The 20842-nt window shown below is 57.8% G+C and overlaps 1 protein-coding gene across 16 annotated transcripts in view; it reads right to left on the minus strand.

Moving 5' to 3' along the window:
- PPP1R12B (protein phosphatase 1 regulatory subunit 12B) overlaps positions 1-20842 on the minus strand; it is a 171280-nt gene that overhangs the window by 91888 nt on the left and 58550 nt on the right. For 11 of the 16 annotated variants that reach the window (XR_008715147.1, XM_055583202.1, XM_055583200.1 and 8 more), the window contains 6 exons: positions 20249-20442; positions 16267-16379; positions 13677-13877; positions 12704-12786; positions 11749-11874; positions 5968-6147 (listed from right to left, as the gene is read on the minus strand). Coding sequence is in view for 14 of the 16 variants with exons in the window: in XM_055583202.1 (XP_055439177.1) it covers positions 5968-6147; positions 11749-11874; positions 12704-12786; positions 13677-13877; positions 16267-16379; positions 20249-20442 (897 nt within the window). In the remaining 2 variants the exon portion in view is untranslated. Of the gene's footprint in view, positions 1-5967; positions 6148-10137; positions 11294-11748; positions 11875-12703; positions 12787-13676; positions 13878-16266; positions 16380-20248; positions 20443-20842 lie in introns of those variants that run through there. The other 5 variants (XM_055583204.1, XM_055583211.1, XM_055583199.1 and 2 more) reach the window with 4 other exon arrangements.

Consider the following 20842-nt stretch of genomic DNA (forward strand, 5'->3'; position numbering starts at 1 on the left):
TCACTCCACAACCCTGGAAAATGCAGCAAACGTAAGTTATGCCTCATCCCTGAGAAGAGCCCGGTGCTAACCTTTCCCGTGTGGTCACCACGTGGCGCCGCAGCCGTGCCCTGGGCCAGCCCCTGCACTGACGCCCGTCGCCCTGTCTGCAGCTCGCAGGCTGAGCGCAGGGCCCCACAGGGGGCTGCTCCTGCACCCACCGAGCCACGGAGCCAGCTCAGAAAGGGAGAGCCAGTCCACCGGGCACGGCGACCCACACCCCACTTCACAGGCTGCAGTGACGCTGCACATGGCGATGTTTCCCAAGATGACGTTTCCCCGGTCAGGTCCTGCTGTGACCGGTCTGAAGGCCCATGGACCCGACACTGTCCGTCTCCGACGGGACCCGTAAACACAGGCTCCAGGCCTCCAGTTCCCAGCAGGAGCCGGAATACCTCCGCGAGGACCCGACTTCAGACGACGCTGCGCGTCAGGGCAAGAGTGAGCACCCAGCATGTTTTCTCAGAAGGAAAATTTGGTTGTTTGCAAAACATGTGATTTGTTTCTCTTTCAGCCTGTGTTTGTCTGAAGGAGAAATTGAATGACTTTGATTCTGTAAAGGCTTAAATGGCATGTTTTATTTGATCGAGTCGTTCCCGAGCTGAACACACTCCAGCCCACAGCCTTGAGAGCAGCAGCTCAGGCTTCTCAGCACAGACACACGACACCACCAGCCCTGCCCGCCCCTCGGGAACCAGTCTCCAGATTATCCCAGCGGAATACCACTGGGGCTCCTGTGAAAACACAAGGATTCCGCAGACACAGAAAGTGGGGAAGGCTGCAGATGCTCACCCTCCCTGCCCTGAGGCTGGAGAGGAAGCCTGTTCACCGTCTGAACCGCAGGGTGACAAGCTCACTTAGCCACAGAGCACTACTTCATCTAGACCTGCTTCACAGAAGACACTTGGGGCAAATGCCGCACGGCCTTACCTCCCACAGCGTCAGGCACAGTCACCTGTTCCTTGCGTGTCTCATGTTCCCTCTAAATTACCACCCACCGTCCATGACCGACCCCTCAAAACTCAAGCCCGGCACCTCTGTGGGCAGCTCCCCTGCGCCTCCGAGCCGCACTGTGCGGTTGGCCCGTCCACACGCCCGACCTCGGACCCGCGGCTTCCGGGCGGCCTGCTGGCCTCCCCAGGGATACACGGGCCAGCTCTGCTGGGACCACGCCTCCTGACACCTCCGCCGGGCGCACGGCAGTCTCACTGCGAGGCTGCAGCACGCTCACACAGCACTATTGGACACACGAGCGTGCAGCAGAGCCTCCTGTCCCGAGAAGCGCCCCCAGCCCCTCACCTGACTGCTCTGCCTACAGGCCTGCCTTTTACAGCTGCCCCCGGTCACCCTCGCCGCGAGGAGACTCGCCCTTCATGGCAAGACAAGAGACCTGCCTTCTACAGCTGCCCCCGGTCACCCTCGCCGCGAAGAACTCACCCTCCATGGCAAGACAAGAGACCTGCCTTTTACAGCTGCCCCCAGCCACCCTCGCCGCGAAGAACTCACCCTCCATGGCAAGACAAGAAGGACTCGGGCATAAAACTGCGGTCTCTGTCCTCTGGCCCCTCCCTCTCTACCGTGCAGTGTCTGCCTTTCACACACACCAAACCTCTGTCGGCAGAAACGCCTGCTCAACTACACGCAGCAGCAGCAGCAGCAGCCCTGACAAGACAGCCCCTCAGAGAGAGCCCTGCCCCTGGATGGGGCAATGAGGATGAGCGGACCTGGGTCGTGCCAACCGCCAGTAAGACGTCGTGGATGGACAGACGGCCTGTGTCCCAAACCTCACAGCCCTGCTGTGCCAGGACCTCCGACGGGAGAACCGTCCTCGGGGCCTCCTGAGACGGTCTTCCAGGTCACACTCCTCCAGCGGGGCTCCAATAAAACCCTGCGGGCTGACTGTGTTGACGTGACGGTCGAGGCACAGTCTGCGGTTTCTGCCGGAGCTCGCAGGCCCGGACCCCGCTCTGGGCACACCCTCGAGGGACACACCTGCCCCAGCGCCCGCAGCGTTGCCTGTGAGGGCGTCTCTGGAGGGGACCGCGGCACGGAAACGCCTCAGACCCCAGGCTGCACACGTGCTTCTTTTCGAGGTAGTTTCGGCCGTGTGTGTGCCATGCTGGCCCCCAGGCTTCCAGAGTACACACCTGGATCCTACGTTAGATTCTTGGCATGGGGTTTCCAAACTGCATGCGTAGTAAAAACAGCCCAAAGGAGATTTTTCTGATGACAAAGACTACCGTAAGCACAGCGAACTACATTCAGTATCTTGTAATAACCTAATATGGAAAAGAACCTGAAGAAGAAGAAAACATATACGTATGTATTCTTTAAAATCGAGAGTTTTCCATCCCTGCCTAGACCTCTCTTTTCTGGAGCAGGGGCCGGGACCCAGGCAGCCCAGATGGGCTCCTGATGAACGGTCTAAACCCACTCAGGCCCACAGCCCGGCGTCCTGCGTCCACACTGGGCACCAAATCCTCGTCTCCAGCCCCCAGGCCTCAGGCTGCCCCGGGCCACGCAGACCACTCTGGCTTTTGGGGCCTCCTCACGTCTGCCCCCTGGGAGCTTCCTTTCCTTCTTCCTCGCTCAGACACACTCTGCTACGCTGACCGGGGAACAGGGTCCTTGCGGGCCCACCTACCGCACTGCTGGAGCTGCCCCGAGGGGGCTCCTCGTCCTGTCCCGCCACGGCCACCGCCCCCCTCCACGCGCCCCGCTCCCCTGTCTGCACAGGCCCCGACGGGTCGCCTCACCCCCTCCCCGTCATTCCTCCCTGTCCACTCCACACGCAACGTTGCAACCAGAGCTCAAAAGGCAGAGTTTTAAAAAATGTAAGTCAGACCAAGTTATTATTATTATTTTGGCTAAAATCTTCTATGGACAGATGACTAAGAAATTCTACACTGAGGTATACACCCAAGAGAAATGAAAACATATACCCACACAGAAGCTTGTACCTGAATGTTTATAATAACCAAGAGGCAGGACCAATCCAGATGTCCAGCAACTTATGAATGCCAAACAAAATGCAGGATAGCCATCCAATGGGACAGTGTTCACCCACACAAAGAAGAAAAGTCCTGATGCACGCCACAGCACAGAGAGCCTTGGAGACACCAGGCCAGGGAAAGAAGCCAGTCACGGAAGACCACGCCCGGACTGCACTTTGGGGCGATGGTCCAGGTGGGGAGCTCCAGAGAGACAGAGGGCAGGAGCAGGGAGTGAAGAAGGGGGGACCCGGGGCCGAGAGTGAGGAGCTGGGTTCCTCTCGACGTGAGAAAGGCTTTAAGGTGGACAGGTTGATCGCGCCTGGCAACTCACACACTGTGTGACGCATATCTCTGCAAGGTGTTCAGAACACTCTTCCTGAAGTCGATGACGGCTCTGAGCGCAAGCCCGCACTCCTCAGAGCTGTGGCCGCCCGCCCCTCGCAGCCCCGGCCTGCCCTGGGGCCTCAGCCCGGACCACCCTGGCCAGCACCCTCCACATGTCAGTCTCCTCCAGGGCCTCTGGAGCGCGGAGCACCTCGTGTGCGGCTCCTCTGCAGAGCCTGCATGCGCTGCCTGGAGTGCGCACCCGCTCCCCGCAGCTCCCAACAGGGCGGGCCTTGCACTCCTGGCCTGACTTTCTCTGAGCCCCCAGGAGTCCTCTGTAAGGCACCTTGACTTAATTCTTTTATGCGCACTGCTCCTTGAGGAAACGCACCGCATTCCATACAGCATGTGGTGCAGAGCTGTTACTCAGTAAATAGTGCGGATCGCAGGAGACTCCTGAAGCAAGCCCACAGTCCACAGCAGGCTGCCGCGCAGAGGTTATAAAGCCCCGGCAGACCGTCGCCGTGTCCCCTGCTCTCCCTGCGGCTCCCGAGCAGCAGCGGGGCAGCCTGCAGCCCCTGGCTCAGCGTCCTTCAGGGCCCGTGGTCCCAACGGTGGATTTAACCCATTTCACTTGTCTCCACTCAGGAGCAGTTTTCAAAGGGAGTTTTTTTTTCAGCAAATGAAAGATGACTTTCGCATTCAGTCTCTGGATGAAACTAACAGCATCTGACTCATGTCTGAGCTACGAGATGCACAAACAGCAAATACTGAAGATCCGATTTACTAACCTGTCCTGGCTGGACGTCCATCGTAAGACGACAACTGTTGGCTCTGCACCCTGTTAGCCCAGAGAATAGAATCTCTTCAAGTTTCATGTAAATAATGGAAAAAGAAAGGAACAAAACGAAGAAGAAAAGCACTTTTTCAACTTATCTTCCTCCATTTCGTCTCAAAAGACATGCCTTTGAGCTGTCTTTACAATAAACACGTATCTAGAGCGTATAACTCACTGTATCTGTAGATGAAAAGACGCTCTGACCTGCGACACATGTGCACACACTCACAAACACAACACTCCTTTTTGGATATTCAGAATGAAATGGAGTCAAACTGGAATCTAAATTTTGCTAACATTTCACTTCTTTTTATAGTCTTAAAAAAGGGATAATTATGTCTTCAGTCTTCAATTCCCAAATGGAATGCATTCTATTTTTCACCACTTCATCAAGTGGGAGAAAATGGCCTATCCATTTCAGTCGATACTCCAAGGTCTCTCAGGCCCGACGCTTAGTTCAGTTCAGTTGCTCAGTCGCAGCGTCTGACTCTTTGCGACCCCACAGACTGTAGCACGCCAGGCTTCCCTGTCCTTCACCAACTCCCAGAGCTTACTCACACTCATGTCCATCGAGTTGGTGATGCCATCCAACCATCTCATCCTCTGTCGGCCCCTTCTCCTCCCGCCTTCAATCTTTCCCAGCATCAGGGTCTTTTCCAATGAGTCAGTTCTTCGCAAAGTGGCCAAAGTATTGGAGCTTCAGCTTCAGCATCAGTCCTTCCAGTGAATATTCAGGACTGATTTCCTTTAGGATGGACTGGTTGGATCTCCTTGTAGTCCAAGGGACTCTCAAGAGTCTTCTCCAACACCACAGTTCAAAAGCATCAATTCTTTGGTGCTCAGCCTTCTCTATAGTCCAGCTCTCACATCCATACATGACTACTGGAAAACCATAGCTTTGACTAGAGACACCTTTGTTAGCAAAGTAATGTCTCTGCTTTTTAATATGCTGTCTAAGTTTGTCATAACTTCTCTTCCAAGGAGCAAGTGTCTTTTGATTTCAAGGCTTCAGTGACCATCTGCAGTGATCTTGGAGCCAGAAAAATAAAGTCTGCCACTGTTTTCACTGTTTCCCATCTATCTGCCGTGAGGTGATGGGACCAGATGCCATGATCTCAGTTTTCTGAATGCTGAGTTTTCAGCCACTTGTTCACTCTCCTCTTCACTTTCATCAGAGCCTCTAGTTCTTCTTCGCTTTCCACCCTAAGTGTGGAGTCAGCTCTCTCAGCTCCTCCCTAAAGTCTCTGAGGTCAGCTCTCGGCTGCTCCCTCCACCCCTCCAGTTAAGTCTACAGAACAGCCAGCCACTGACCCCCGCCATTCGTCACGCACTGTCCACTGCCTTTTCTGACATTCTTTTCAAATTAATCCCCACCGCACATCGAGCTCTGCTTCTTGGAGCCTTTTATCACATCCCTGCTCTCCTTTGCTGCCAGAGGTCGGCACGGGCCGCGCAGTGCGGGCCCGAGACCCTTCCCTATGCTCAGGCGCTGCAGCGCCAGGGGAGACAGGGCCTGAGAGGGGCCTCTCTTCCATAAGATGAGGAGACAGAAGAAACGCCTGTATCCGTAACAGAAGAAGTATGTACGTTAAATCATCAGAAGTAGTTAAAATCTCCACCGAAAGTCTCCAAGAGGCAGAGTACAAACCCGAGCCGCACCAGAAAGCTCTGTCTCCAAGAAGCCTCTGAGCTGGGGGCTCACTGTCGCCGCCCACCCTGCACCTCCCGCCTCCTGCCGCAGAGCAGAGCCCACAGGGGGCAGGGGCCACACACCTCCTCCTCTGCCTGGCTTCCACAGAGGGCTCGGGGCCAGGGGCGCAGAGCAGCGTGGCGGCTGGAACCCCACTGGCAGTGCTGGGCGGGGGGCGGTTCGTGATCACACAGAGCGGGCTGCTGCAGGCAACGCCGTCGGCTCTCTCTGCCGTGGAGTCGGCCTGGGACCTGTAAGGGGTCCTAAAATCAAGAAGGACACAGCAGAAAGGGAACGGTCAGCACACATACACCACCGCCCTGGGACCTGTGAGGGGTCCTGAAGTCAGGAGGACATAGCAGAAAGGGAACAGTCAGCGCGCGCGCACACACACAGACACACACACACACCACCGCCCTGGGACCTGTGAGGGGTCCTGAAGTCAGGAGGACATAGCAGAAAGGGAACAGTCAGCGCGCGCACACACACAGACACACACACACACACACAGACACACACACACACCACCGCCCTGGCAGAGGCAGAGCCTTGAGGAGGGCTTGCCCAGAGAATCTTCTTGCTCAGAATTTGTCTGTGGTTGGTCTGTTTTCTTAATTCTGAGCTCTTAAATCTTACAACAGTGATTATGCTTTCAATCTGACATCTTCTGCCTAAGGAGTTATGTTTCAGGAAAAAGGAAAAAAAAATTTTATTTGAGATACAAAAAAATGTCATTTAATCAGCTATGGCACAAGTAGTAACAGACACGCGAGTGCTCTGGACGCCTCCTGAGCACCACCTGGTCCCCACACTCACACTCACACTCACACACTCACACTCACACACACAGAGACCTGGTCTCCACACTCACACACTCACACACTCACACACACAGAGACCTGGTCCCCACACTCACACACTCACACTCACACACACACACACACACACACAGAGACGACACTGAGGCCACTTACACCGCCCGCAGCCCCAGGCAGGGAGCCCCGAGGGGCCGCGGCCGACACCAGGCAGGCAGACGACCGTCTTCCCGGATCGCCCAGAGCCACTCTGCAACCTCACCTAGCGGAGCAAGCACCCGACTGTCCACATTCACAACTGCAGACACGAGTGACCCAACAGAAACTAACGGGATCCTACGCGCAACCCTGAGACAGACTTCCTGTCGGCAAGCTGTGCAATTACACTCATTTACATGAAAACAAGATCTTTGTTTCTTAACAAAGACTTGAGAGCAGCCATTGGCTCTGCACCCAAAAAGCTATCGTTTGTGATGTCACAGCTTGTTGCTGGGGTAACAGAGACCCAAAATTGATACTCACAGAGATGGGGAAGCAATGGAAGTAATAAATGCTAAAAATCTGTGTTTTTTTCACCTAATTACAACTACCACAAATGCTTTAAGTAGCTATAAGCTCATTTTCAAATAATCACATTATAATAAGCTTGAAAGAATGATCAGATCATAAAACTACCAATACGGTACCTAGATGCAAGGATAAAAATAGAACAGTTCTGAACTGGTATCTAAAAAACACAAGACACTTCTCCAGAAGCAGTTAATAGCTCAGGAAAAAGGTGAGATTTCACTTTTTTTTTTTTTTATTAAAGTGAAGGCAAATAATTTCTCAGACTTCCAAGATGTATAAGTCTCCAGGAAGCACTAATAAAATTAACCAGAAACAAAGGTATAAAAAATTTACAATCATCAAAACCTCACATGAAATTCTGCTTAGTTAATAACATGCTTTGATCTCTGCAATTTCTTATGCTGGAGAAATGCCAAGGATTTTATTTTGTTAAATTACAGAATATGATTTTTAGTATTTTGAAGTGCATAATTTTACAGACTGCTGGGATCCGAAGAGGAAAAGCTCCAGGGCTCTGGAACCACCTGGGGCCAAGCTTAACCTCTCCCATTTCTCGCCCTCTAAGACAGGGATAATGATGACTACAAGTGCAAGGTCTTGTGAGATTAAATAAGACAAACCTGTGGAACACTTAGTGCCCAGAATAAAAGATAAACTCAGTGGAAACAAAAAAGTGAAAAAGAGAAGAGCCCCGAAATGCACAGACCCAGGCTCAGCCCGCCTCTGCTCCTTCCGTCCTGGTGGCCGTGGTTAGATGGCTGCACTCTGGGTCTGTTTCCTCATCTGTAAAGTGAGGCCGCCGCTCACAAGCTGGGGGGCTCCTCAGGACCGAACAGGACACACCCACAGTCATGCTACTCACTCCAGGCCCCTATGGCTCAGGGCAGCCACGTGCCTGGTGAAGAATCCACACGCGTCAAAGTCTCCCTGGCTGCGGGAGGGAGCCAGCGAGGCTTAAGCAGAAAGCTAGTGCTTTGGGGGAAATTCTCAGTTCAGAGGCATTCCCTCTTGGCACACAGCCCCGTCTCCTCGTCCTCCCTCGAATGGCCTAGAATGCAGCCGTGATGGCGAGAACTCGAGCAGCTCCTGTGGACCACGAGGCGACCCCGGAAACGGAAGCCACGCTCTGGACCATGAGGCGACCCCGGAAACGGAAGCCACGCTCTGGACCATGAGGCGACCCCGGAAACGGAAGCCGCTCCAACCCGTGACTCGAGCCACGCGCCAGCCCTGTCTCGGGACCGTCCTGACTGAGGGGGAAAATGAAGACTCATCACACCGCAGTCCCCATTACCAGGTGTACTGTACGTGTGAGTGAACCAAGTCCTGATGTCACGCTGTTCGGCACGAGCCCCATGCCTGGCCCAGACTGGGGCTCAACACAGGGCAGCTGCTACGCCTCCTCCGCCTCCCCCCCCCCCCCCGCTCCGCCCCCAGGCCACGCTCTGAGCTCGCGGGAGCCTCTCTGCCTCAGCGTCGCCACATGCGGGAGAACACGGCTGTCCCCACAGGCTAGCACCCTCTGCAAGCGCACTGTAGTGGGGCCTGGCGCGTGTGCGCACGGTCACACGGGGGCTGTGAGCAGCGCCCAGCAGCAGGCAGCACCGCGCCAGGAGGACAGCATCAGGCGGCCCCAGCACGGGCGCGGGCGGCACCGCCCTCGCTGACGCTTCGTTGCCTGCGCCAGCTGCAAGGACGGGAGCAGAGCGGCCTTGGCCGCACCCGGGGAAGGGCTCTGACCACAGTCACACCAGCTACAGCCGCGGCGGACGCTCCGCGCCACGTCACACGCCGCCCGCCCAGCTGCTGCTCGGACGGGCCGGACGCCAGGAAGACTCGGCTGGGACAGAGACGACCAGCGCCACGACCTCACCGCGGCCCGAGCGCTTCCGGTGCAGGACCGAGCCTCCTGCGCACCGGGGTCTGGACGCTGTCCTCCAGAAAGAAACACAGAAGAGTCCTACTGGCACTACAGAAAATGTAGGTGAAAGATGGGATGTTTGTGACCTCCGATCTACCACACAGTCTGAGCCTGGACTCGCGGTCCGGGCTGCAGGGCTACTGAGAAGTGAAAGCAGTCGTATTAAGCTGAAGCCTGAACGCCCCTCCGTGGAAGGACAGGCAGCCTTGGGGCGGCTGCCGCACCCACACACACCTAACCCGAGCTTGCCAAGCCGCACCTGAGGCCTGCCGGCGGCCCAGCGCTTACCTGCCGTGGTGCACACACCAGCAGTGTGCCCTGCGTGGAGCAGAGCGGGAGGCGGGCTGCCGGCCGCCCGGAGCTGGACAAACCCCCGGCAAGGAGGGAGGCGGCAGGAGTGGGCTGCGATGGGCTGAAAGGTGGAGACGGAGGGGCCACTATGTCCAGCACAGGACGCACTGTCACTTCCTCCAGGACGCGTGGCTCACCACCCGCCCAGCGCCACCTCCCCGCCCATCTGGGCACTTCAAGGAAGTTGGGCAGAGGAGAGGACGCAGCCGCTGGGAGTAGAGGGACCCAGCCTGACCCGCGCTGGGCCTGCAGCCAGCAGGCCTCGTCCATCACCTGCAGAGGGGAGGACAGGAGAAGAGGTGCAACAGGAGGAAGCAGAATGCGTGGATGGAGTGGGCCTGAGAGGGGAGGCTGGAAAAGACTCCGATAACCCCTAGGACAGAAAGTCATGCGAGCCCAGAGGCCTCCCTGAGACAGAAGCACCGCTGCAAAAGCTTGGAGATGCTGTGGAACAGACTCAGCGCAGAGCGGAGAGCGGCCAGAGGCCAGGGCACCTAGGGGTCAGGGGTCCACGTCTACATGGCAGCACCCGGGAGGCGGCGGAGCTCAGCTTCTCTGCTCCACCGAGACACACAACCACCACCTCAACTGCGGCAGGCAATCATGTGAGTCTGAATTTATTTAAAAACTTGACCATAACAGCAATCTGGGGGTGTGAGCAGAAACGGTCAGGAAGACTTCTTGGGCAAAAGACGCATCTTACTGGCTGTACAAAAGGAATTTCTGCCTAGAACGGCAAACGGGAAGTTTCTGAGAGTTGGCATAGTCTAAGAATGACAAATACCTCCTCACGCTTTCTGTCTGAAACAGCGACTGCGTATGTTTCTTTCATTTTGAAAGGTCATAAAGTAAGATCTGCTCTCTCAGACTCGCTCACACAAGGAAGCGTGCTCCCGCCCTACAGAGAAGCGGCACCCCCAGCCCAGCTCTCGGCTCACCAAGACTGTGCAGACGACATCTGCCCACCGAACGCTACTCCCTCCATGCGTCCGCTGAGACGTGGACGTGGAAGCCCCAGCCTGCCACAGTACCCCACCAGGCCTGAAGAGCGAACACAGCCTCGCCCTTCCAAGGTCTAGGACATTATTCTCCTTGAGAACTTTTCTTAGTCCTGGATCCAACCGTAAGGAGCAGTAAAGCACCTATTCACACTAAGGCCTCGCCCCTGAAGACAAACAGGCAACAGCCTCAATAAAGCCAGAAGCACGGAGGCTGTGGGACAAGCTTCCGGTGCACCCCTGAACCGGGCGGGCACACTGTGCAAGCTGAGCCTCCTCTTACAGGGCGCATCTGCAGAGCCGCAGTCTCAAAAGGCTGCAGTGGCTCTCTGGTTTCAGAACGGTGCCCACGTTCCGATGTTAACTGGTTGGTAAGATTCTTCCAAGCAAACGAAAACAGTTTTTATCCCAAACACAGTCTGTGGCCAAAGCCTGTATCTAGGGCAGCCGACCAAGCACCAAAACGCCTAATGATGAAGGCTGTGGCGTGAAGAGGCAGGTGGAGGGCAAGGAAGCGGGAGCGAAGAGAGGATTCAGAAGCCACGAGAGTCAGATTCTTCCACAGGAGCAGCAAAGTTTAAACTGAAATATTAATTGTGTCTTACAGCTTCAGGGCTCTGGCAGGGGCGCGCTGCTTGCTGGCTGGTACATGGCAAAGAAAGTGACTGCAGGGAGGGGTACACAGGTGAGAGAGGGGCAGGGGACCCGGGCGCCTTCTCTGCACCACATCTGCGACTTTCACATCTTGATGGATCTGAGGGCCATTAAAGTCATAAAAAACAACAACAACTCAAGTCCCTGAATGAAGAGGCTTCGATACAAGACTTTTAAATAAAAAAACCGTCCCCATCTCCCCTTACACCCTCTGGGCCCCTCCCTGCCTCCCCGCTCCCCAGGTGAGACTGGAGACGAGGCTGGGGCTTAAGCTCAGTCCCGCTCAGACACTGCTGGGAGCCAAAGTGGCTGCAGATTGCACAGGACTGAAAGGGTGGAGTGTGTATTCAGATCTCTCTGTGGGGAGAAGTTGGAATTAGCTTACTCTAATTCAGTTAGGAAAAGAAATTAATTTTAATTTAAAATTACTTAAGATGTTAATCCCAAGAAATCTAAAAGCAATTATTTTTTGATTCACTTTTGTGATGCTAATTAGGTGTAAAAAGGCATGCAGTCACTACCCATCTGTCCACAGCCAGAGTGAGGGGCAGGTACCTTTTCAGGAAGGTCGACACGTAGGTCGAGGGAGCGGCCGTCTGCGGGGTCTCGCTCCCCTTGGCTGCGTCCCTCCAGGGCTGCCGGGGCTGGGAGCCACTGCGCACCAGGTTAGCAGCCGACTCTCTGCAGAGGCAACAGACAGGGCGGCGCTGAGGCCGCTGCCTCCCGCCACGCTAGGGGCGGGGTGGACGGGGAGCGCGGCAGAGGGGCACGCGGGACGCCCTCCAAGGGCCTGTCTGCGGACTCCGCTGCTCCCTGCACAGACGGAGGACCGGTTCAGTATCTCTGTCTGCCCGTTCACCCACTTCAGGGCCAGCCCTCCTCACTGGGGACCAAGGCCTCGCTCCCAGGGTCTGGAGCTTCTGGAAGGAACAGTCACTTTGCTCCTCGTTTAGAAAGGCTGGCGAGTCAGCCCAGGGCAGGTCACTCCAAGCAAGCAGAGCGGGAGTGGGGATGGACAGGATGAGCGTCCAGGAGAAGCAGCCCCTCGGCTCACAGCAGGGCGCACACCCAGGAGAGGCTCACCCCCAGCTGGCAGCTTGGGCCTCTGCCTCCCCAGGTCCCCCAGCAGCCCTTCCAAGGAGGGGACTGTGGAAAGTGCAGGCCGCTCCAGCAGGCCTGGGTGGACCAGGCGGCGCCCGGGCCGCAGGGAGAGGATCTCGCCTTGCGGAGCCGGCTCCAGCCCGCGGGCGGCTCTGAGACGCGACATAGGTCACAGTTCCCACACTCATCTTAACACGGACGCACAAACTAGCTGTTCACTCCATTCTGTAACAAGGTTTCTAGTGCTGCCCATGGGCCAGGCCCTGTGCTGAGAGACCCGCGTGGACACTGAGCCCCCTTCTCAGAGCCCGCTGTGCACAAACACAAGCCCCCTGGCGGGTCGGGGACCCCGCACTGGACTGGGGGGTGGGGCTGGGGGTCCCGGACAGGGGGCGGGGCACGCCAGTACCTGTTCTCTTTCTCCTCAAGGTCGCTAGTGCTGCCCGGCCTCCGCAGCCCCAGTGAGCTCAAGGCGCTTCTGGTTTCTCTCTCCTGCAAAGTCAAAACAAGTGAAGCACAGAGAAGGCCCGCCCTGACACACTGGGGCAGCGAAGCAGAGCTTACACACCTGTGTGATTTACTTCCAGACTCAACACCAACTCCTGCTCGAGCGGTATTAACAAAGGCTTATTCCCAGCTCTCCTCCGTTAGACGCCAACACGTAGGGAGAGAATTCTCTTGGGAAAAGCCGGGACGATCAAATAAGGGAACAGCAGCAGGTCCCACCAAAAGGGGACCTCTGAAAAGCCAGAGACAAGCTGTGCTCTGACGTTCTCTGCCTTGAAAGGTAGCCACAGGCACAACAGACGTGCTGACACCCTAGCCCGAGCGTCTCCAGAAACACAGGGCTGACTGAGGGGGCTGTGTTCGGAGGAGACCTGGCCTCTCAGACAAGCCGCCAGCATGCCCCGTGAAACCGGGACCATCTCAAGACCAGGAACACGCAGCTCCCAGGGAACAGCGGGTGAGAGCTCAGCCCCCGCATACACCCATCAGTCAGGGAAGTGGATGTGGAAGTTTGTTTTCTAAGTGTTCAGTTGCCCGAGCTTCATTAGGCTTGAAAGCCCAACTAAGGAACTCTGCTTCTGAACACCAAGAGAACAAGCCACTGGTGCTGGTTCAGAGAACGTTTTAGGCCATATCCCTGCACGCTCTCAAGTTTCTGCCCTAGGGGACGACGGAAGGGAAGGATGAACAGAAGGCAGGCCAAAAGGAAAAGGGTTTTTCTTTCTTGGACAACCAAATCATCGCAAGCAAACAGCTACCCGATGGTCAACACGCCTGTCTCCTTTTACAGACTCCGTACTTCCAGAACCAGATTAGGCCCTAGATACTGTCTCCGTCTGTCCCCGAGGCTGAACTGCCACCGAAGGACACCGCACCTTTTCTCTGTTGTCCATCAGGGCGGAGATGCGGGGGCTGGAGGCCGAGCGGTGGACAGATGCGCCCCGGTCCCGCAGGGCCTCCCTGGCCCCAGCGGCCTCGCTCAGCACGTTCTGGCTGCCGGTCTTCCTGAGGCCCAGCCTCCACGAACACGGAGACTCGTCCCTGGTCTCTTCCAGCTTGCTGAAGAGGCTGGAGGGCTAGAGGGAAGGGGCATCGGAGGTGAGGTCCCGACGGCTCCTCCCATCCTTGGCCGAGCGGCAAGGGCAACGTGAGGAGGGCAGGGGGCCCAGAGCAGGCCGGGCGCCACGGCCACCCCCCAGCAGCTCCCAGCCCTCGCAGGGCGCCCACCCAACAGAGGACCCACCAGCCGGGTGAGGGCTGACACAGGGCCGGGGGCAGCGGCCTGCCCGTCTCCAAGCCTCCACCCGCCCACCTGTGAGCCTGCTGAGCGCTGACCCTCCTGCAACACGTGGGCCCTGGGGGACTCAGGCGGGCCACGGCCCTGTGACGGGGCTGTGGTGAGCCGACTTAAGGAACACTGACGCACACCGCAGGCCTCTCCACCCAGACTCGAGCTGCTTCAAGAAAACAGCTGATCTGATACAATCAACAGTTCTAAGCATTTCAGATTTCAAGAAGCAGCAAAATCAAAAAGAAAAAAATGGCAGAAGTTATACGGTTGCCAGGTTTTAAATTCTGCCAAGAGAACAGCTTTCAAAAATGAATGACCGTTTTCATTACTATCATTTCATTAAAAAGTAATGTTAACGTTAAAAAAGAAAGGTTCACGGAAAGCTTACACTGTCCTTAAGCATCTCACTTCCACAAACCACAGAACACATCACAGACCGGAGTCAGCCAGACAGGCTGAGGCGCGGCTGGCCCGGGGACCGGCAGCCCACCGCCTCCCTGGCCGCGGGGGCCCCGCCGGAGTGCTGGGCCCGCCCCAGAACCAGGCCAGCCCTGCTGCTGGCACAGCGGGACGCAGCAGAGGCCTCGCCGTGCTTAGATCTGCTCTTTCGTGCACGCCCCTCCGAGGGGCTCTGCAGAAGCACCCTGTGGGCTCTTTAAGAGCCGTCCGGGCTCCCCCAGCATCTTCTGAGCCAAGTGGCATGGGTGTGTGTCGGTGGCTTTCCTAACCCAGTCCTTTTCCTCCTAAAGAGCGGGTGATCCGATCACACTCCTCACAACGGAGTGAGGACCACGTCCTGCCGGGGCCGCCCGAATGCAGAGCAGCCGAGCATCTGCCTCCTGGTCCCCACGGGAGGCGCCAAGGGGCCAGCAAGTGAGGGAGCGCCTGCAGAAGCACGGCGCTTCCCAGCACCTCAGCCGAAGCATGTGCCAGCTCCCCTGCGGTGAGCCTCAGGCTGACGAGGCCAGGGAGGCCGCTGGCCCTCAGCCCCTCCGACCTCTGCCCTCCTGCCAGCAGCTGCACAGACCTCACCCATGGAGGGAGAGTGAAGACACGCGTGCTCGTCACTGCGCCCTGGCTTCCACCCAGCCCAACTGTGACCCGTGCGCCCCAACCTCAGACTCGGGATGACAGACCGTGGCAGCACTCCCCTGGTCCCAGGCTGCTGGCGCCTGGCCACCCCGCACACGGCAGCCACATCGCCAGGCGATGGTTTCTGAGTTCTTTAAAACACACTGCGGGCAAGTCATGAACGCATTGCTTGTGTCCACCCCCCAGACCCACACCCTGATGCCCTGACACCCAGGGTGCCAGCATCTGGAGACCAGGGGGTTGTCTGAGATCCAGGAAGAGAGCCCTCGCCACGGATGGAACCTGCCAGCACCGTGACGGCGGACTTCCAGCCTCTGGACAGTGGGACACAGACCTCGACGCGTAAGCCACCCCATCTGTGCCCCCCGTCACAGCAGCCTGAGCACGCCGTGATGGGGGGCACGTGGAGATGCAGTACACGATGTGATCAACACTCGGCCATGACAGAGCCACAGAAAGGGATGAACTAACGCCATCTGTGGCGACGCTGACGGACCGAGAGATGATCGGACTACGTGCAGCCAGAGAGACACGTATCCCGACACCACTTGTGTGTGGAATGAGAAAAAAAAAAAAACGATTTTACAAAACAGACTCACAGACAGAAAATAAACTCACGGTTACCAAAGGAGAAGGGGTGTGAGGGATGAATGAAGAATTGGGGATTAACATATATACACTGCTACATATAAAACTGGAGAAGGAAATGGCAACCCGGTCCAGTATTCTTGCCTGGGAAACCCCATGGACGGAGGAGCCTGGAGGGCTACAGTCCATGGGGGTTGCAGTCAGACTCAACTTAGCAACTAAACAACAAAAATATATAAAGTAACAAGGCCCTACTGTATGTAACACTGGCACCCTCTACTCAACACTTGGTAATCATCCATAATGGAAAAATCTGGTAAAAGATACATATGCAAGTTACATATACATATACAATTACTTTGCTGTACAACTGAAACACATACTGTAAGTCAACTGTACTCAAATAAGAAAAACAGGCACGACTGGATCTTTACGGTCTTTACAATTATATCACCGCAACGGGGGCAATACCCAGATTAACCGCACACACTCACTCTCCTGGTTGAAGAGGCAGGAATGGCGCTCTGCGGGGCTGCAGGGGTCCGCTCCGTGACGCTGCTCCTGTTGTCAGAGTCGGGACGGCTGGGGACGGCGCCCAGCCCGCCATCTGGGGTAAAAGGAGAAGCAACAAGTGCATTAGGAAACCCTTGTGCGAGTCTGTACTGTTCTAACACAAAAGACTTACCCATTACCACACAGATCACCAGGGCCATGTAAGGCTCAGATTCCAAACACGATGAAACCTCCAGCAACCTCTGCCTCTTACAAGAAAACAGGCTCAAGTGAAATTCTGTCTTGACACCAACTCCCACATGAACAACAGACAGCCTTCTCCTCACTACACGTCACACACACAGTTCATCAGCAAGTACAGGTAGAATCCACTCTAGGGGCTGGGCAGAAAAAGCCTGAGAAAATACAAGACAGACCTTGCTCCCTAGGCAATTAGAAAAAGAAGAGGTAAGATGCAAAACAATCACAGTGAGGACAACGGCAAACACACCCAAACACACCCAGTGCAGAGGAGCCAGCCCCGAGGGCGCAACGCTGGCGTGGCAGGGGGACAGGCAGGCGGCAGCCCGCAGGCGAAGAGCACTCTCAGGGCGCTCCTGGGGGGGCGCGGTGGACACAATCAGGAGGGCTCTCTCCTGGGGTGTGTGCCCAGGGGCTGCTGCGCCTCTGGTCCCTGGACTCCCCAGGCCCAGCCCCGCTACCCCGAGAGACCGTCTTCCTGGGCAGAGACGTTCAGACTGCCCTGAATATTCACAATAACCACAAGAGCTGTCCCAGGGCTGACCCGGTGAGCCTACACCCTGGGTGTGCCCTCCACCCCCCCACACACTGACCCCAGGCCTGACCCATGACTGTTTGTGGCCCCTGGGCTGGGCATGCCCCACCACCCGCACACTGACCCCAGGTCTGACCCGTGACCGTCTGTGGCCCCTGGGCTGGGCATGCCCCACCACCCGCACACTGACCCCAGGCCTGACCCGTGATCGTGTGTGGCCCCTGGGGTGGGTATGCCCCCCCCCACACTGACCCCAGGCCTGACCTGTAACCTTCTGTGGCCCCTGGGCTGGGCTGGGTGTGCCCCCCCCACACTGACCCCAGGCCTGACCTGTAACCTTCTGTGGCCCCTGGGCTGGGCTGGGTGTGCCCCCCCCCCCACACTGACCCCAGGCCTGACCCTTGCCTTCTGTGGCCCCTGGGCTGGGCATGCCCACCACCCCCACACTGACCCCAGGCCTGACCCTTGCCTTCTGTGGCCCCTGGGCTGGGCATGCCCCACCACCCACACACTGACCCCAGGCCTGACCCGTGACCGTGTGTGACCCCTGGCACAGAAGCAAAGGGACACGAGCAGACACCTGAAAAGGCGCGTGTGCGGAGCTTGCCCTCTGTGGTTACGGCTGGAATCCAGCCGCCACGGGGAGAGCAGGGCCGCCTGCCTGACGGCCAGAAGGGAGAAGCCCCTCAGCCGCCGGCTCAGCACACGCCTGACTGTGCAGCGCTGCCACACGGATGGCAGGGAAGCCGCCTGGCAGAGCGCTTCCCAGGCCACCAACCGCTAACACCACTGCACGCACAGAGCGGTCTTGCTGCCCCCAGGCCCTGGGCCGGCTTGTCACGCAGCAGCAGATCACTAACTCAGCAGAGGCTCATGGCAGCTCAGAACGAGAAAGGGAAACGCAGACCGCGCACACCTGCCGCAGAACAGCGTTCGCTCCCTACAACCACACGCGTGCGTCACACACGGAACCATCCCTTTACGAGGCTGTGCCTGAGGCCAGGCCTGCTCAGTGTGCACGTGGGTCCAGGCAGCACCTGGAAGGTTCAGGCACAAGCCGCCCCCCCAGCCCCCCAGGTGAGCGCTGAGCACCTGTCCTGCTCAGGGTCCAGCAGGACATGCTGCGCCCCCGAGCGCCTGCAACCCAAGGCTGGGGGAGAGCAGACTCGCACAGAGGCCGAGCCATCCGGGCAACACAGTGGCTCCACCCGTGGGAACCCAAGTCAGAGGAGCCGGTGCAGAGACGAGAGGGCGGCAGGAGGGCGGGGCTGCAAGGGGCACCCCCTTCAGGAGAGCATCTCGGCCAACTGGACACGGGAGCCCGGGACGCACCGGCCCCCCCACACGGCGCGGCTCTCCTCAGCCCCACCCAGCTTCCGTTCCTGCGCGTCGCCCGCCCTGCTGCTCTGAGCCCCAGTCAGAGTCAGGGTCTTGGCACCCCCCACCCCCCACTCTGAGACCTCACTCACCTCACCTGCGGGTCACCTCCCCACTTACACACAGGGCAGTGTAAGGAATAAACGAACACGTGTTAAGGATGTTGCAATTTAAAACCACCACGTAAACGTGAAGTGCTGTGTCCCGTGTAGACGTATGCGGATGTGTTCTCTGGAGGATGTGAGGTCCTCGTCCTCCTTGACCTCGACCCGGAAGTGTCGGGATAAATCCCAAACTCACAGTCCTCCTCACAAGAGGACACAGCCGGCCGCTCACGTGACGTGTGCCTTGCTCATGCACACGCCCTCCTACCCTCTGCGTGCCCAGGGCACACTCAGCAAAACAGCCAGTGACCGTGCCTGCCCCTCCCAGGCCAAGTGCAAGCCGAGACCCGGAAGCGACCCCCAGAGACCCCAGGCCCAGGTCCCTGCCACGGCCTAGGAGGAGGGGGCGCCGCTGGAGGGCAGATGGGTGAGAGCACGGGACGGGGCTGCCTCTGCAGCTCCCCCACAGAGAAGGCTTGAGCAAAGACTCCCTCAGCATGGCTGGCCCGACAGCCTCTGACCAAAGTCAACCCCCAGTGGCAGAGCTGAACCCCACGGCACGGCAACTGTGGGGTGGGGCTCGGGGCCCGTGTGGGAACTCCAACAGCCCAGGGCGGCTAGCACACGCCCGGACCTGGGGACAGTGCTGCAAAGGCCAGCTGCAGCCTGGCAGGAGAGGTCCCGGAGGCCAGGCCACTGGGCTTGGGACACCCTCTGCAGGCAGAGCCTTGAAGGGGGGACGGGAGGGCTCTGAAGAGGGTGCAGCAGCGTGAACAGCGTGGAGCCAGGCTGCAGGGAACGAGAGACCTGAGGCCTGGGCACCCGGGGCCAATCAGCAGCCCAGGCCGCTGAGGCGGTGACCTGGCACAGAGAAGCCTGGGCGCGCGTTCCAGACAACACTGGGAGCCTCAGGAAGAAAGCAAACGCTGGAAAGATGGACGTGTACATGTCTGACGGGTTTGCCACGGGCGTTTCCAGAGCACGCTGTGCCTGCGACTCGAGTCTCAGGGACTAAACAGTTTTCTCCTGCTCTACAGACCAACCCGCTGCCCGTCTGCTCTACAAAAGCGAAGATCCTAAATGTCCTCGGAGAGGCCAGACGTGGACAAGGGCAGCGCTCCCCTGAAACTGCAGAAATCACGTCAGTAAAGGAGACCCTTCACAGAGCGGGTGCCAGGGAGGGGCAGGCTCCGGGGGGACACACACTCGACTCTCAGCCAAAGCGGGCCCACCCCCTCACCGAAAACCCTGCATCTTCTCGGGATGCCTCTGGAGGGGAGCATGTGGTGACTGGGGCCTGTGGAGCCTGAGCTCACCACGAGCCCCCAGTTACCCAGCAGGGCCACTGCCGCAGGGAGACCCACCCAGCAAAACCCAGATCTGCCAGGTCCACCTGGAAGGGGACGCCTGCCCACGAGTGGAGACCCCGGGCTAACCCGGAGCCTGGCGTCCCCCACCGATGAGTGGAGACCCCGGGCTAACCCAGAGCCTGGTGGTCCGACCAAGCTCAGCACCCCACCCCCTGCACAGCAAACTGAAGACTCTCGACACGACGTGCATCGTTAAGAGTCAGCAAGGTAACCAGGATTGTGTTCCTTCTTCCATCCCCAACCAGCAACTGAAGGGGCTTCACATGATGAGAAGGGAGAAGAAAATGGTCTGGGGCCCCTGTTTGGGAATCAGTCCCCCAGGGCTGGCTCCACCTGCCTTCTGACACGCGGCGGCCCCCTGCGCTCTGCGGACGGACGGCCTCGGGGTCCCCCGCCTCCTTCTCGGCCTCTGACTCCGAGGCCTCGTCCTCCCCCTCGTCCTCCTCGGAGCTGGAGCTGCTGGACTCTTTGCTCTCCTCCTCGACTCGCTGGGACTTGGGCGTCTCCTCCTCACAGAGCATCTTCTCTTTGCTAAAGTAAAGACGACAATCTGAGTAACTCAGAGACGAGAAACCACTTTCTGAGCTCGCTGCGGAGCTGGTAGAAGGGGGACAAGCCTAGGAACCTCTGTGTAGAAGTGGTAACAGAAACACACACAAACCCTCCCTTAGGTCCCTTTAGTGTCCAACGTGAGAGTGTGACGTACGGAGACCTGGCTGCTCTGCACTCGGGAAAACGGGGCTACAATTCCTCATGGTGAACGAGGTGAACAGTTTTAACAAGTCATTTAACAAATGTTTACTGCGTGATCGCTGCACGCCAGGACCACGTGAGACACCAGAACAAGGGCAACGGAACAGACGTGGCCCCGAGCTCAGAGCTTCCAGTTCGGGAAGCACTTGGCACTAAGAGCCCGTAGCTGGGAAAAAAG

The sequence above is a fragment of the Bubalus kerabau genome, chromosome 5, assembly GCF_029407905.1.
Source record: "Bubalus kerabau isolate K-KA32 ecotype Philippines breed swamp buffalo chromosome 5, PCC_UOA_SB_1v2, whole genome shotgun sequence".
Taxonomy (NCBI): domain Eukaryota; kingdom Metazoa; phylum Chordata; class Mammalia; order Artiodactyla; family Bovidae; genus Bubalus; species Bubalus kerabau.